Here is a 14,277-nt window from a genome sequence, read left to right as displayed (position 1 = left end):
GTATGAAAGATCGAGTCTACTTTACTGGTTGCATGCTTTCAAAAGATAATTAAATATGACAGTCAATATCACAAATATGTGTACACAGTGGTATATTTAGCGAAACATTTCAAAACCGCGAAAAGACCGAAGTAGCCTAGATACCTTAGCCGCTCAAACAGAGGACTATGAGTGTGATTCCGGTTTAGCGCCTTTAAATGTTTTGGAATTTATGAGCGTAATTATATCGAAAATTTACCATAAGCTTTTCGATGATGGTAAACGTGCAAAGCAGTCCAATGCGTGTGAAGTTTCCAACCCACACTGGGCACGCGTGGGAACCACAGCCTGTGGGAGGTTGACTGTGAGAGGCTTATGTCCAGCAGTAGGAATCCCAGTGTGGATGGAGTATTCGTGGCTTCTTTAGTAGGTACTGTCTACTGGCTTTATTCTAACTAGTTTTGCTAGTGTATATGTTCCACTAAATGCATGTACTTACTTTTAATATGTAGGTATGTTTTACATACGGAGCTTCTCTGATCGCCGCCGTAGAAGTAATATAAAATCGGAATGAAAAAATATGACCTCATTGTCCAACGCGCGCGCAATCACAATCTTTTTACCCGATACCCGTTGACAAATTGAGATGGAGAATGTGCCTGTGATTGCGCGCACGCTAAACAAAACATGTATAGATGTAACACATTACTTCTTTATTACTTAAACTTGTATTGCTCACATTTTTTTTTTTCTATTTTTAGACTCAAACTTTCATACAACATTTGAGAGCAGTAGACAATTTCTGATTTCGTCAGATAATACATACAAAAGACTCACTAAATACCACCATACAAAAACGAACTCGTTCAGACTTTGAAACCATGGATGTAACTGAAACAACGAAAAAAGACTGCATTTAATATTATTGTAAAGTCGGACAAAACCGCGCGATCTCGCCAACTATATCAATCATAAACCGGCTAAAGTCATCATCAAAGTAGAGAGTTATAGAATGTAAAACATGCAGAAAAAACTACTACTAATTCTCAAGCAATGTTATCCGTTATAATTTTCCTTGCAAATTTGATATACTTACTACCATCCTGATTTTTTTCAAATTTATCCACCCAACAGTTTAGAATTTTAGATTTTAGAGGGGCTGGGGGGGGGGGATGGGGGTTTACGCTCGACTATAATGAAAATTTGCACTTAAAGCTGAATATTTTGCAAACAGACCATTGAATCGAAAAATCGTTAAGGCAACCCCTCAGTGGTTTTAAAATACCTATCTAACCATACCCCACACTATAAGGTTAGTCGAGAAAAAAAAACATCCCCGCTTTACGTCTATCGGAGGTACCCTAAAAATAAATTTATTTGTTAAGTGCCTTACTTTCGTTAGTTAATACTCAGAAATGTTTTTTGCATAGCGATATGTGGTAGATGGTAGAGGTAGGTATAGATGGTAGGGAGTCATATTTAGTGAACCGGCCATAAAGCCACCGACAGGGAGAGCGGCCCGTACACCCCACCCCCTTTGCAGCAGACGAGAAGACATTTCGACGACCTGATCAGTGATCACACAGTCGTCTACATAGCTTGCACAGCCACAACCGACACCGACCTGGTCCTCCGGCGACGCAGCAGCACGGCGCGCGGCAGCCGCGGCCGCGGCCGCTAGAAGGCGCGCGCGAGGAACACCCGCGCCCCCGACCGAGCCACCTCCGCGAACCCGAGCCGCGAGTAGAACTGCTGCAGGTAATGATCCGTGGCGTTGATGCATGCGTGCACTCCGCTAGCGCCTGCAACACAATCCTCAACATAGAGGGCACGGAACGCGTTGCTTTTGACCAGAGTTTAGACTTGTAAGAAAAATTTAGCAAGTTGCATTACATTGTGAGGCCGTAAAGCCAACGAGTTTGTAGTGGTCCATCGAGCGCCGCATTGTAATGCAACTTGCATGATTTTTCATGCAAGTCTAAACCCGGTTTTAGATAATAATAATAAAAAAAAAAACAAAATACGAGTTTTCAACAAAATACGATGGCAGAACATTATTTATCTGTGCGGGATAGAGATAAAATCTCGAAATAACAACCGCTGGGCTTAGAGTCATGTCAAGAAATGTAGGATGATTAGTTTTTAATGCAACGTCAATAAAAACCACTATGGCATTACAATTCAACTGCTGTATCGGATGATAATAAAAATGTAGTGACCGTGAGCCCGCAACGCGGCGAGCAGACAGGTGAGCAGACGCGCGGCGGCGTGCGGGTCGCGGCACGCAGCCAGCACGCAGCACGTGAGCAGCGCGGGGTGCGCGCGCGTCACGCACTCCGGCGCGCGCTCCGACGCGCTGAACTGGTGGAAGTGCCGGATGCACTCCTGCCCACAGAACAGAAGCACTTAGAAGGAAAGAAACATTTCTGTCGGCTCTAAATCTAATTAGTCCGTCAGTTAGATTATTATCAAAAAACATTATCAAAAAAGATTGGTAAGATCCCGGCATTCAAAAATTAAAGTTAAATTTCATAATCCCAGGTTTCGGAGGTATTACTTCTCTCCCGAGAACTATTAGTAATATTGAATGTTACTACAACTCGATATTACTTCTTTCCGCAAACTATAAATTGACTAAGACAAAAGGCAAATTCACTCTGCCTACTCTGACGATCATGTCCGTAGCCGCGTGAAAATATCCTGAACTCACCTTAGCAGCCTGACTTAGGTCCTCTCTCTCGGTCAGCTGTTCGGGATACTTCTTACACATCTCTGGTATCCATGCAACCTCCTGCTTCTTATAGAACTCTTTGCTGTTTAGTGCTGCGCACGCGTAACCCACTATGCCGGGTTTTACGCCTGTAACAAATAGATTATGCTACTATTTATTGCTTAAAACCGTATTCATGGTAAACTTTGTTGAGCAACATTGTTGAATCAACGTGTCGCTGAGCTTTCAGCAAGTGAGCAATTCTGGAACACGTTGATTCAAAAATGTTGCTCAACAAATGATTTCCGTGATAAGAGGCTTAAGTGGGCACCGAGCTGCCCCGATATGCACTCGTGGATGGACATTGGGAATTTTAACCAGTCGGTGGTTTGGAGTACATGCATAACTTAATTCAGCTAGACGAAGTAAACTCGACCTAAATTTCTTTTAGTTTCCAGACTGACAGCAAAAGAGCAAGGAAATACAAAATCTTGGTTTAATCGGAAGTAGAATATAGAGGTTAGAGAGTTATGTAAATAGTGTATTTTCGCGCTTCGCTTATTGGAACACTGGAAGAGATCCTTTGAGGGATAAGTCCACTATTGATTTAAAGAGATGTACAGTCAAGGAAACTGAATCACGTACCAGGTGGAACCTTTGTGGGGACATCCCATACATTTGCCAAAGAAATCACAGCGAAGTTTCAGATTCAGTTTCCTTGACTGTACATCTCTTTCACGCGTTAAATATTAATTTAATATTATTATGTTTTACGTACAATAATCTTATACAATGCTTTCCATACTATGGTGTTTGATGTTTTGTATAAAATAATAATATCTTTAACCAGTTTGCAATTCACTCACCATTAACAACTTCTTCTGTTCCATCTTCTACTCTCACGTATTGTTCGTCCTCTTCAATCACCATGCATAGACTTGGCACTAACGTTAGGAATGGCTGCACTAACCTAAGAAAAAAAGTCATTTTTACAATAGACATCAGCATGTTTCCGGCACCTGAATCTTATCAAAACATCTATTATTACTAGCTATAGCCCACGACTATTTTCCCAGTCTCGAACTATCTTCATACCGAATTTAATCTAAATCAGTTCAGCGAGAAGCACGAAGAGGTAACAGACAAACAGACTATCAGACAGCAGATATAACATAAGTAAGAACTTATTTCTGTCGAATTTGGATCAAATAGTAATCTTAGCATCCCACTTAACTCTTCACATTTCGGTGACTTTTGGGAAGTCAAGGTAAAAACCGTCAAAATTTTCTTTACAAATTAATATTAGTACTTAATAGTCACTATACGCAATCGCATACATAAATTCAGTTTCTCTACGTGTAGGTACTTTACTAGACAATATTATTAAGTAGTACTTACCTATCAGCTGGTAACGTTTGAAGGTCGCTGGGGAAGAGGTCGCTGCAGTCGGAACCGTCCCGGCACGTTTTGTGACATATCGCACATACCTATAGACAAACAAGTCACTTTGTGAATTTAACCAAGAGGCTAGTTTGACCTGGACTTAGGAGGCCGTGATCCTGTTTGATGTAGACATGCCCTTGCTTCAAGTAAGTATATGGGTGTAAACTTGCCTTAGAGCAGCGTTTCTTAACCTTTTTCAGTCCGCGGACCCCTCTAGACAATCAAGCATGATTTCAAGGACCCGCTTTATAAAAAAACAGGAATAAATTTAGGTCAATTTTCATTAATTCAAATGTCTATAGATAAGACGGCGGACTCCCATACACATACTCGTGGACCCCCAGGGGTCCGCGGACCACAGGTTAAGAAACGCTGCCTTAGAGGTTCTTTTCTTTTAAGGCAATCTATATAGTCAAAGCACACTAGAATAAATAACCTAACCAACAAAAAGTTGGAAAACCTCCGACTTTGTCACTTTAAAGTCAATATCTCAAAAACGGCTGAACCGATTTTGATAAAACATGTCTAAAAACTATTGCAAGAAAACCTGCTATCAAATAAAAAAAAACGCATTCAAATCGGTCCACCCGTTTAAGAGCTACGGTGTCACAGACAGACACACACAGACACACATGGCGGTCAAACTTATAACACCCCTCTTTTTGCGTCGGGGGTTAAAAAAAGCCTATGATACACGCTGACGACAACTCTTACCATATGTGAAAGATATTTGAAAATCGGTTAAAATAGTCTTTGATTTTGCCATTACAAAGAAATACACAATCAAAACTTTTCTCTCTGTAATATTCGTGTAGATAATGCAAAACATGGGTTGGCATCACTTTGTTTATAAATCTAATCGGTCTCCGTTCATTCTAAATTCTATGACCTAAATAAAGTCGACGGAGCTAGCGGAGCTGTTTTTTCAAGTTTCTGACTAGAACAGGTTAGGACTAGCTTTTTAGACCACTTGCTACTTAGACCAGTTGTTTCTTAGACCGCTTGCTACTTAGACCAGTTGCTTCTTAGACCACTTGCTACTTAAAACAGCTGCTTTTGAGCAGTACAGAACAGATGCGGGTGGTAAAACTTACCGCTTCCTCATCAGAGGGTATATACGGCCTGACCGTAAGGGGCGGCTCGCTAGGGATCACAGTCGGCCTTAGCGCGTCCCCGCTACATTCGACTGGAAGAAGCCGCCGCAAATCAGCCGTGAGTCCGCCTCGGAACACCCACGGTTCTTGAGCACCGCTCTCGAACGCCTCGCGCCAGCCTTTTGAGAACCCTGCATGGAAATCAATCGATCTATTGGATTGTTGCTTTCTTTGTACTAACAAATTAGACATTTGCAAGTGCAAAGGGCAAAGCGGGTGGTGGGGGGAGCCAAAACGATCACAGCGACAGCTGCGGCTAAAAATGAAACCTATGGTGCTATCATGAGCTGTCAGATTGTAAGGTTTTGCTTTGCAATTAAAATTGATTGTTTTTATGACAAATATGGTCTTAACAAGATGTGTTCTTATGAATAGTTAAAACGCTAACAAGAACAGTGACTGCAAATTCTTCAGATTTCCAAAAGTAAGATGAAAACAAGAACAACGAAATAACTCTATAAGAAGAACCGGAACAACTCTATAATGTGGGAATTAAGAAAAAATGTGATTTCTTTGGTACCAGGGGATGAATATCGACAAAGTTATGTTCTCTTGTTAAATATTCGGAGCTATAGCGTCTATGGTTATGATACTCACATGTGTAGCTGCCTTGTGTATTTGCCGCAATGTTCTGCGGAAACTTGCCCAACTCTGCAACAAAAATATACTTTACTAGAGTTTACCCGCGGCTTCGCACGCGTAAACTACAGAAAATCAGCGCTGCAGGCGTTTAACACCTTAGCATAATGCTGAGTCACCAGCCGTTTCACTTTTGTCCCCACAAAATCGTGTGTGTATTTATATTTATGTTTCTTTTTAATTTTGTTGTATTTGTGTGTCTTTGTGAATGTGAATAAACGTCTTCTTTCTTTCAATAGCCGTCGCGAGCGTCGTGTGCTCAACTGCTCACCCAGCCAGCGCACGAGCCCGTCCAGCAGCGCCAGCACGCCGGCCAGCTCCCAGGCGTAGGGCGCCAGCTCGGAGTGCAGCTCGCGGTTGGCGCAGCCCTCCAGCCGCCGCAGCAGGCGCCGCGCGCGCCCCGCCCACCACGCGAACCGGCTGCGACGGCGGCGCCACTCGCTCGTCTGCGAACAACACTATCGAGTCTTCATCTCGTCCCCTGTACAGCGCAACAAAAGTCTTAATGATCTTTCGAGTTCAACAGGGATTTGGCTAGTTTTTTTTGGTACTAATAATAGCGTTACTTTTTACCAATTTTCTTTATCTTAGGGCGCGGCCACATGAAATCGCTCGACGCTCGCTCGTTTCCAGTGTCAAATCAGGTCACGTGACGTATAGCGATAAAATTGAAAATGTTGAGCTTTATCGCTAGAAAAAAAAACTCTTCAATTTCGGCAAAAACACTGTTATTTATTTTTTAATTCACTCCAATTTCTTTTATTTGTACCATTGCCACGACTGCTACTAAATGAGATTAAGAAATCAGCTTCCAAGGCCAAGATCATTCCTTCAAGAAGCCATCTTGTCGCTGCTGCTCGACGCGGCGACTTGACGCTACTTTATTTAGTCGCGGGAAATTCAAAATCACCTGCAAAATGGAGTCACGTGACCAGATTTATCGCTGCAAACGAGCGACTAGCGACTGCGTGTGACCGCACCTTTATACATTTAAACGGAAACGGCACTAATGATTTCAAAGTGCTATGTCGGGGTTTTCGGGGTCAAACAATCGATCGTTTGATCTCATTTCTGGGAAAACGCAAGAGTTTTAGCCCGTGCCGCATTATTTACCTACCTTATTATGAATTCAACATTTGTAGTTTACAAACGGCTAAATATATTTGACAATTAATTAAAATCATTCGTAACCTTAAAAAAGCGATAACACATACTAAAGTGTCATTACTACGAGTAGACATGTTCTATCCATGTACCCTCCATACAGCGTATTCTCTAACCTCAGGCTTGTTTCCTCTCGGCAGCATCCCAGCAGCGTGACCCGTCAGCCAGTGGAAGTCGTGCAACATTCGCAGCCCCCGCGACCCGTGCTCGAAGGGCAGGTAGAAGAGATCACAGAGCAACACTAAGTCGTCCTCGGTGAGGGCGTTCGAATCTAGGGATGATTCTTCGACAGGGCTAGAGAATTAAGAATTAGAATTAATGATCAAATGAACTTTAAAAAAATCAAAAGCAAACTCCGTTGTATAAAAATACAACGTGTATTATTTTTGAATTCCGGTAAGTTTATGGGAACATTCAACAGTACCACTACCATGAGTTTACAGTGACCGTACTCGATAGCGACGGCGTAAATTATTTGTATGGAGAATTGTACAGCGCCTCTACAAACAATTAACGCCGTCGCTATCGAGTACGGTCACTGTAAACTCATGGTAGTGGTACAGGTCAAACGAAGTTAATTTTCCCATGACGCTAGTGGCCTAACTCTTGCTGTTTAAAATGATGTGTAAAAGAACCCATTGCGGCCTATTTACAGAATAAACAATTTGAATTTGAAAAGATACTTACAATTTGTTAAACAGCTATACCCACTGAACCGATTCCCAAAATAATTTCCCTAACAAAAAGTTACTACTATCCCTGGTTAACGGATCAATTAAATTTTAACTTAAGAGTTTTTATCAATGAACACTCACTCGTCAGCTGGCTCCGCGGCGTCCACTGACTCCACCATCATGTCAGTGCTTAGCGGACTGTTGCTTGGCTCTACTTGCATCGACCCGTTCTAATCAAACAACAAATACACAATCAATAAAAAAAATAGAACACTTGACACCGATTGACCTAGCCCCAAACTAATACACTTATTAATATATTTTTAAACCTAACGTTCCATTTAACACTCTTCATTTCGGTAGCTTTTGGGAAGCCGGAGTAAAACCAACCATACACACAGTTATCTTGGCTCAAATGTAATTGTAACTCGCTTTGAGAATTTCCACTATGATAGCATAGATTAAGTAAGTAGTGGATAGCTGTTATAGGCCTTTCTTTTTGTTGCAGCCAATTATATTCCTTAGTTTTACATCTATACCTGTTGTTATCCTAAATACATATAATAAAAACAAAATAAGAATAGTTGCTAAATAAACCGAACACAATCACTATACAAGGCGCATTCAAAATTTAATAATTTTAATAACTTTATTTCTACAATCTGTACCTACTGTAACACTCTTGTTTCTAAAAGTTAAGGCAATACTCCGCATTTCGGCGGCTTTTGGGAAGTTGAGGTAAAAACTATCCAAAGTAAGTACACAATAGGCTAGATAGTGTGCTAAAAATATAATAATTTCTGTCAGTTACGATTTAAAAAAAAAATCGGACACGTATTTTTCCTTTTGTCAATTACCTAAGCAAAAATTATGGACCTATAGTCGGGTTCAGTTCCGTGTGACGTCACACTTACGTATTTTTTTACTAAGGAGTGACGTCACACACAGGCCCCCACTCCCGAACTTTGACGCGCTTCATACGTGTCCAACATTTTCTAATAATCTAATTACAGGACTAAATCCTACTAGTTCCTATTCCTACTAATCCTACTAATAATAGAAATGTGAGTTTGTGAGTGTATGTTTGTTACTTCTTCACGCTGAAACGGCTGGACGGATTTGGATGAAATTTAGCAAAAAGTTAGTTTTCAACCTAGAAAAAAACATAGGATACTTTTTATCCCAATATTCCCACGGGATATGGATAAAATCTCTAAATAACAACCACTGGGCTTAGAGTCATGAAATTTGCTATGTGGGTTGCTGGACGTCTGTAATAACACATAGGCTACTTTTTATCCCGATATTCCCACGGGATAGGGATAAAATCTCGAAATAACAATCGCTCGGCTTAGAGTCATGAAATTTGGCATGGGTGTTTTAATTTAATGTCAATGAAAACCACGATGTAATTTCACGACGGAATGTCAATTCAACTGCTGTATCAAATGATTTACGCGTGCGAAGCCGCCGGTAAACGCTAGTAGAATACTATTTTATTTACCCAGGAAACTACTCAATTGCTAATCAAACAGGACTCGCTACACAATCACTACACAACACGCATTCAATGAAGGTTTATCAATATCATTAAATAAAAACAAAATACATCTTACCTCGCTGAGTTGATCGTTCATGACGACGTCAGTGTCTGTGGTGGTGGCCGAAGGGGGGTCCACGTCTAGTGGCTCGGCCTCCGGCAGCGAGGGACGGCTCGGGCTCAGCGTTTGGGGGGTATCTGTTGAGAAGCATCATCATAAAACATAGATACTTAACATACATACAGTGTAGTGAATAATCCTTTCCAGTCATTTTTTTTTTTCGGAATCTTTCGGATTTGCCATGCAGTCAGCTCAGTATCTTCATATAATAGACAGCGTAGGGAAATGTCGAATCGAGAGATTAATCGATAATAATCGATATAGAGTAGTTAACACCTAAGTTACGATTTTTATCTGATTTTTTATACTACATTCTCTCGCGCATTGTCGCGCGAGCAGAGCGGTGGCGCGTAGTGTGCGTGTTGCGGCAGCCGCCGAGTCGCGTGCTCCTGAGAAGAAGGGCTACGAAATAGCCCGAAACATGTCGAGCTAAACTCGGTTTAAGACGTGAGTTATCCGTTACAATATCATTTAATACTACATTCTCTATTTAATTTGATTGTGGAGGTTATACTGTCTCAGTGTGATATGCTTCAAACTCGAGGTTTGGCATTTGTCACTAATACTTATGTGTGTGCCCTATTTATTTAATACAAATGTGTCACCTTTAATACAATAATTCATAGACAAGTCGGCAGCATTGGGAAGTAGTGGTGTGTTCCGAATAGGGCATATTAGGCAAAGCTCTGCGCAGGGGGCGACACTAGCACAAACCGTAAACAAACCGCCATGACAACGTCAGTTCTCTTTATATTTTGTCGCCATGCCGGATCATGACCAAAGAGTATTTTAATACCTATAGAAACTATAGGTATTAAAATACTCTGCTTTTATATACTATACATCGATAGTAGCGATAGAGCTATATTTCCAAAAATATAATTGAAATAATATGACATTACGGCATCCTACGGACATTTTTTAAGATACTCAAAAAACATATGGTATGTGCTAGTGCTGCACTCTGACGGGATAAAATTGCACTAATATTCCCTATTTTCACGGTGGGAACGGATTATTTAATAATGCTTTTTTGTCCAAAGCAAATATGAAATAACAAAAAAATTAAGCCATTTCTTGATTCATGCGTTGCTTTGTTTTTCTACATCAAAAAAAAAATACATTTTACCTTAGTACTTCGCTGCCAAAGTAGAACCAATGTCCTTCGTAGCAGAGTAGCAAAGTAACAGTCTGCAGGCCAAAAAACTGAACCACCACTTACCACCCAAGCTCATTTCTCCATTCTGCTGCTGCTCCTCATTCTTCTCATCATCAACGATGATCGTATCCTGGTCATCCTTTTCCTCCTTCTTCATGTCTTCTATAAAACTGGCCGTTTCGAGGACGCTGTCATTCGCTACGCTATCATTTTTATCCTGACCGCTCTCCATGCTTTGGTCTTCATTTTTCTCAACATTTTCATCAAGTACTTTCAAACCTAGCATCGGGACTGGTAAACTTGACACTGGGATTTCGTTTGGCAGAGCGATGTTAGCCGCCATCGGTATAATGGGGTTCTGTATTGATTCGTTGAGAATAACTTTTGTGGGTGACACCAGAGAGTTCATGACCGGATTCGATACTGAATTGTAGTTTTCTGCAGGTGATATCTGAAAAATTAATGGGTATATGGTACTATTCAATGGAAAAAATCAATTGTGTAAACAAATGTGGTGACTGACATTGACACTTGACTGACGACTGGCTGACTGACTGACTGACGTTGGCTCTAGTGATGTGAAAGCTCTTTAAGATACTTCAATCAGCAGTAAATAAATATTTTGAATTTACTCATATTTCATTATTTAATGTTTTCCCTAAGTTTAATTTTTAAAAATGGCGAATCACGTATTCTTTTAGTCCTGTTCAAGAGTCATTCACAATGTTTCCATGTCCCTTTTAACTTAAAATGTTTAATAGCATTTTCACGAAGTTTTAGAATTATATCTTCAAATATATATATACCTAACGTTTTTTCCATACAAACTTACACTCCCTTTTATACCCCTTTAAGGGTAGAATTTTTAAAATGGTGAAACATGTATATCCACTTATATTTTTTGACGTATATTTTCCCAAGGTTTATGATGGAGTATTTTAGAATTGAAAGGGTCAGTCAAAATATGAATTAATTTAGATTTTTTTGCTGCTTAAGTAGCGTAGTAGAAAAAGGCAACCTGAGATATGTGTGCATAGGAGAAATTTGTATCTTGACTCCTGTCCAACGGTGGTGTAGGGGTTATAGTACGCAGTACGGATTGCTGAGGACCTAGGTTCGATTCCCAGCGCTGGTCCCTTTTTTCTGGTTTTTCTGTGCATCCATGTCTCAGTTTGTATTTTCGATATAATTTAGAAGAGGCATTTTTAAATTTACACAAGACAGGGAAATGAGAGTAGACACAGGGAAGTGATTCAAAATGATTTTTTGGTCCAACAATGGACTCCACAGTAAATATGATACTAGTTAATAGAAATCTACATAATTTCTACTATAATACTCTTTTATCGTCCAACTAGTGTTTACCCGCGGCTTCGCACACGTAAATCATTAGGTCCAGCAGCTGAAATACCGGGATTTTTAAAATTGCCGTGGGAATTCCCGAAAATTAAATCGTTGTTTTCATTGACATTACATTAAAAACAATCATGGTCAAATTTCATGACTCTAGCCCAGCGGTTATTAGTTTCGAAATTTTATCCTATCTCGTGGGAATATCGAAATAAAAAGTAGGCTATGTGTTATTCCAGATGTCAAACTATCTACATACCAATTTTCATGACTCTAAGCTGAGCGGTTGTTATTTCAAGATTTTATCCCTATCCCATGGGAATATCGGGATAAAAAGTATCCTATGTTGTAATCCAGGTTATCTAACTTTTCGCCAAATTTCATCCAAATCCGTCCAGCCGTTTCAGCGTGAAGAAGTAACAAACATATTCACTCACTCACTCACTAACTTTCACATTTATAATATTAGTAGGATTAGTAGGATATAGTATGTATCTAAATCAATCTAGTAAATCAAAATCCTTCGATAGTCTTCTTCTCTAGTTTTATTATTGTCAAGTTCGAGTGTCACATATAAACAAAAATCATAAGTCAAAAAATGGTAAAGACTTGTATCAAAAAGGTTCTGCAACAATCTCCTCCTCGCTGCGAGAGCAGCATCTGTGGTGGCAGCAGCTGGCAGTTTCAGTAGCGGCAGCGGGCTCGTCGGCGGTGGCGCGCAGGAGAGTAACCTCTGGTCTGGTCTGGTCTGGTCGCACCATCAGCCACGTTCAATTGCCCTGGACGCCATTGCCATCCAAGCAGTGAGTTCAGGATATCCAGTCCACTCCTTAGTTCCGTATTCAAGGAAATCCTGTTCGTCTGAGCTTTGGCGTGAAATACTCGCCAAAGTTTGCCAGGCTTGTTGGGGTTGCGAACACCAAAGTGAGGTAAAAACCATAATCTCTTACCATTCAAGGGACCCGTGACTTCCTCTCCATAGCCTTTCTCTAGCATGTTGATAACCTGCTTTTCGTAATCTGCAGCAAAGCTAATTTCGTTTTCCATGCTCCTCTCAATAGTCTTGAGTCGGCATTCTGCACTTCGTCTGTTATCCGGAAGTTTCACTTCGTCAGATCTCCATAAAGGTCCAGCCTCCCATCTGTTATCTTGTGCACGTCGTTCTTCAGATGAATTCCTGTGCCTGTCGTCGCGCTTGACCCCAATGCTGTCGAATTTAAAATAAGATTTAACTAAATCGTGTAGACTGTCATCAGGGTGATCATGCAAATGACAGCCATATCAATACCGTTTGGTTTTTTCCGGCAGCGAATCCATGCAAAACCCAACCTAATCGGGTAAGCGAGGCAACGGGCTCATTCTTTCGGCCTTCTCTCACCTGCCTGCTTACTATTAAAAACCAATAGTCTTGGCCGATAATCATAGTGGGTTTACCTCTAAATGTCTGTATGGGAATATCTGTCAGATGTGGCAGCGATGCCAAATCGATGCAGTCCAAGCTTTGCGTGGAAGCGTCAAGTTTGTCAACTGTGCGGAACGTTATCTAGTTTTGTGCGTGCCCTCTGACGTATGTAGTGTCAATGATACGCGGTGACTTGGCGTGCCAAAACAGTCCCCTACAGCACCATGAAGCTTGAGGTCGCTACCGGACCTCGGCACCAACTGTTTCAGCCACACAATGCTCGACTAAGGAAACCGTTGACCCTTCATCTAGGAGAGCAAAAGTCGACATACTTCCTGCTGGCCCCTCTACGGTGACTGGTAAGACCTTCAGGTAAACCTTCTTGCGCGCTTGGTCCCAAACATTTGCGTCGTATAAGAACATTTAGGTTTAACCTTCTTTCTTGTCCTCGCCTTTATGCCAGTCGTCTCTATGCAGCAGCGAGTGATGGCCACGCTTGCAGGTCGTGCACTTCTTCTTCGACGGACAGCGGTCACGGCGGTGCCTCGACTTCAGACACGCAAAGCATAGCTTTTTCTCGCAAGCCCAATCCCAGCGCTTATTGACATCGAGTATTCTGTAATCAGAGCAGTTATCAATTGAGTGGTCTGTCTTACCACAATAAATACATGTGAGCTTCTTCTTTGTTTCAGCGACGGCGTTGACAGACGACTCATCCTCCTCCTCTGTGATTGTAAGTACAGGTCGTTTTGGATGTCGATTGGATAAATCTCGCTGTGGGCTTCTGGGGTAATTCGACTGCACCAGCGTTACATACCTTCTCAGCTTCTCTGACATGAGGTACTGTGCGAGCGCAGAGAGTCTGTGCCACATTTGTCTGACGCTGCCAATAGTCCAACCCAGCGGTATACTAAAGACTCCGTCAGCTTACCGACCACCTCG

General features: G+C 41.3%; 1 protein-coding gene across 1 annotated transcript in view; it reads right to left on the bottom strand.

Annotated features, from left to right (window-relative positions):
* Positions 1-462: 462 nt before the first annotated feature.
* Oga (O-GlcNAcase) overlaps positions 463-14,277 on the bottom strand; it is a 26,126-nt gene continuing 12,311 nt past the window's right edge. Inside the window, exons 12-26 of the mRNA XM_074106962.1 lie at positions 12,884-13,140; positions 12,566-12,681; positions 10,647-11,034; positions 9,380-9,501; positions 7,905-7,993; positions 7,206-7,383; positions 6,197-6,371; positions 5,884-5,937; positions 5,227-5,417; positions 4,088-4,176; positions 3,556-3,659; positions 2,690-2,838; positions 2,199-2,364; positions 1,604-1,781; positions 463-870 (exon numbers count right to left, since the gene is read on the bottom strand). Coding sequence (XP_073963063.1) covers positions 1,657-1,781; positions 2,199-2,364; positions 2,690-2,838; positions 3,556-3,659; positions 4,088-4,176; positions 5,227-5,417; positions 5,884-5,937; positions 6,197-6,371; positions 7,206-7,383; positions 7,905-7,993; positions 9,380-9,501; positions 10,647-11,034; positions 12,566-12,681; positions 12,884-13,140 — 2,203 coding nt within the window. The 3' untranslated portion in view covers positions 463-870; positions 1,604-1,656. The remainder of the gene's footprint in view (positions 871-1,603; positions 1,782-2,198; positions 2,365-2,689; positions 2,839-3,555; positions 3,660-4,087; positions 4,177-5,226; positions 5,418-5,883; positions 5,938-6,196; positions 6,372-7,205; positions 7,384-7,904; positions 7,994-9,379; positions 9,502-10,646; positions 11,035-12,565; positions 12,682-12,883; positions 13,141-14,277) is intronic.

The sequence above is a fragment of the Choristoneura fumiferana genome, chromosome 25 (genome assembly GCF_025370935.1).
Source record: "Choristoneura fumiferana chromosome 25, NRCan_CFum_1, whole genome shotgun sequence".
In the NCBI taxonomy this organism is placed as follows: Eukaryota; Metazoa; Arthropoda; class Insecta; order Lepidoptera; family Tortricidae; genus Choristoneura; species Choristoneura fumiferana.
This window is presented reverse-complemented; position numbering and strand designations above follow the sequence as displayed.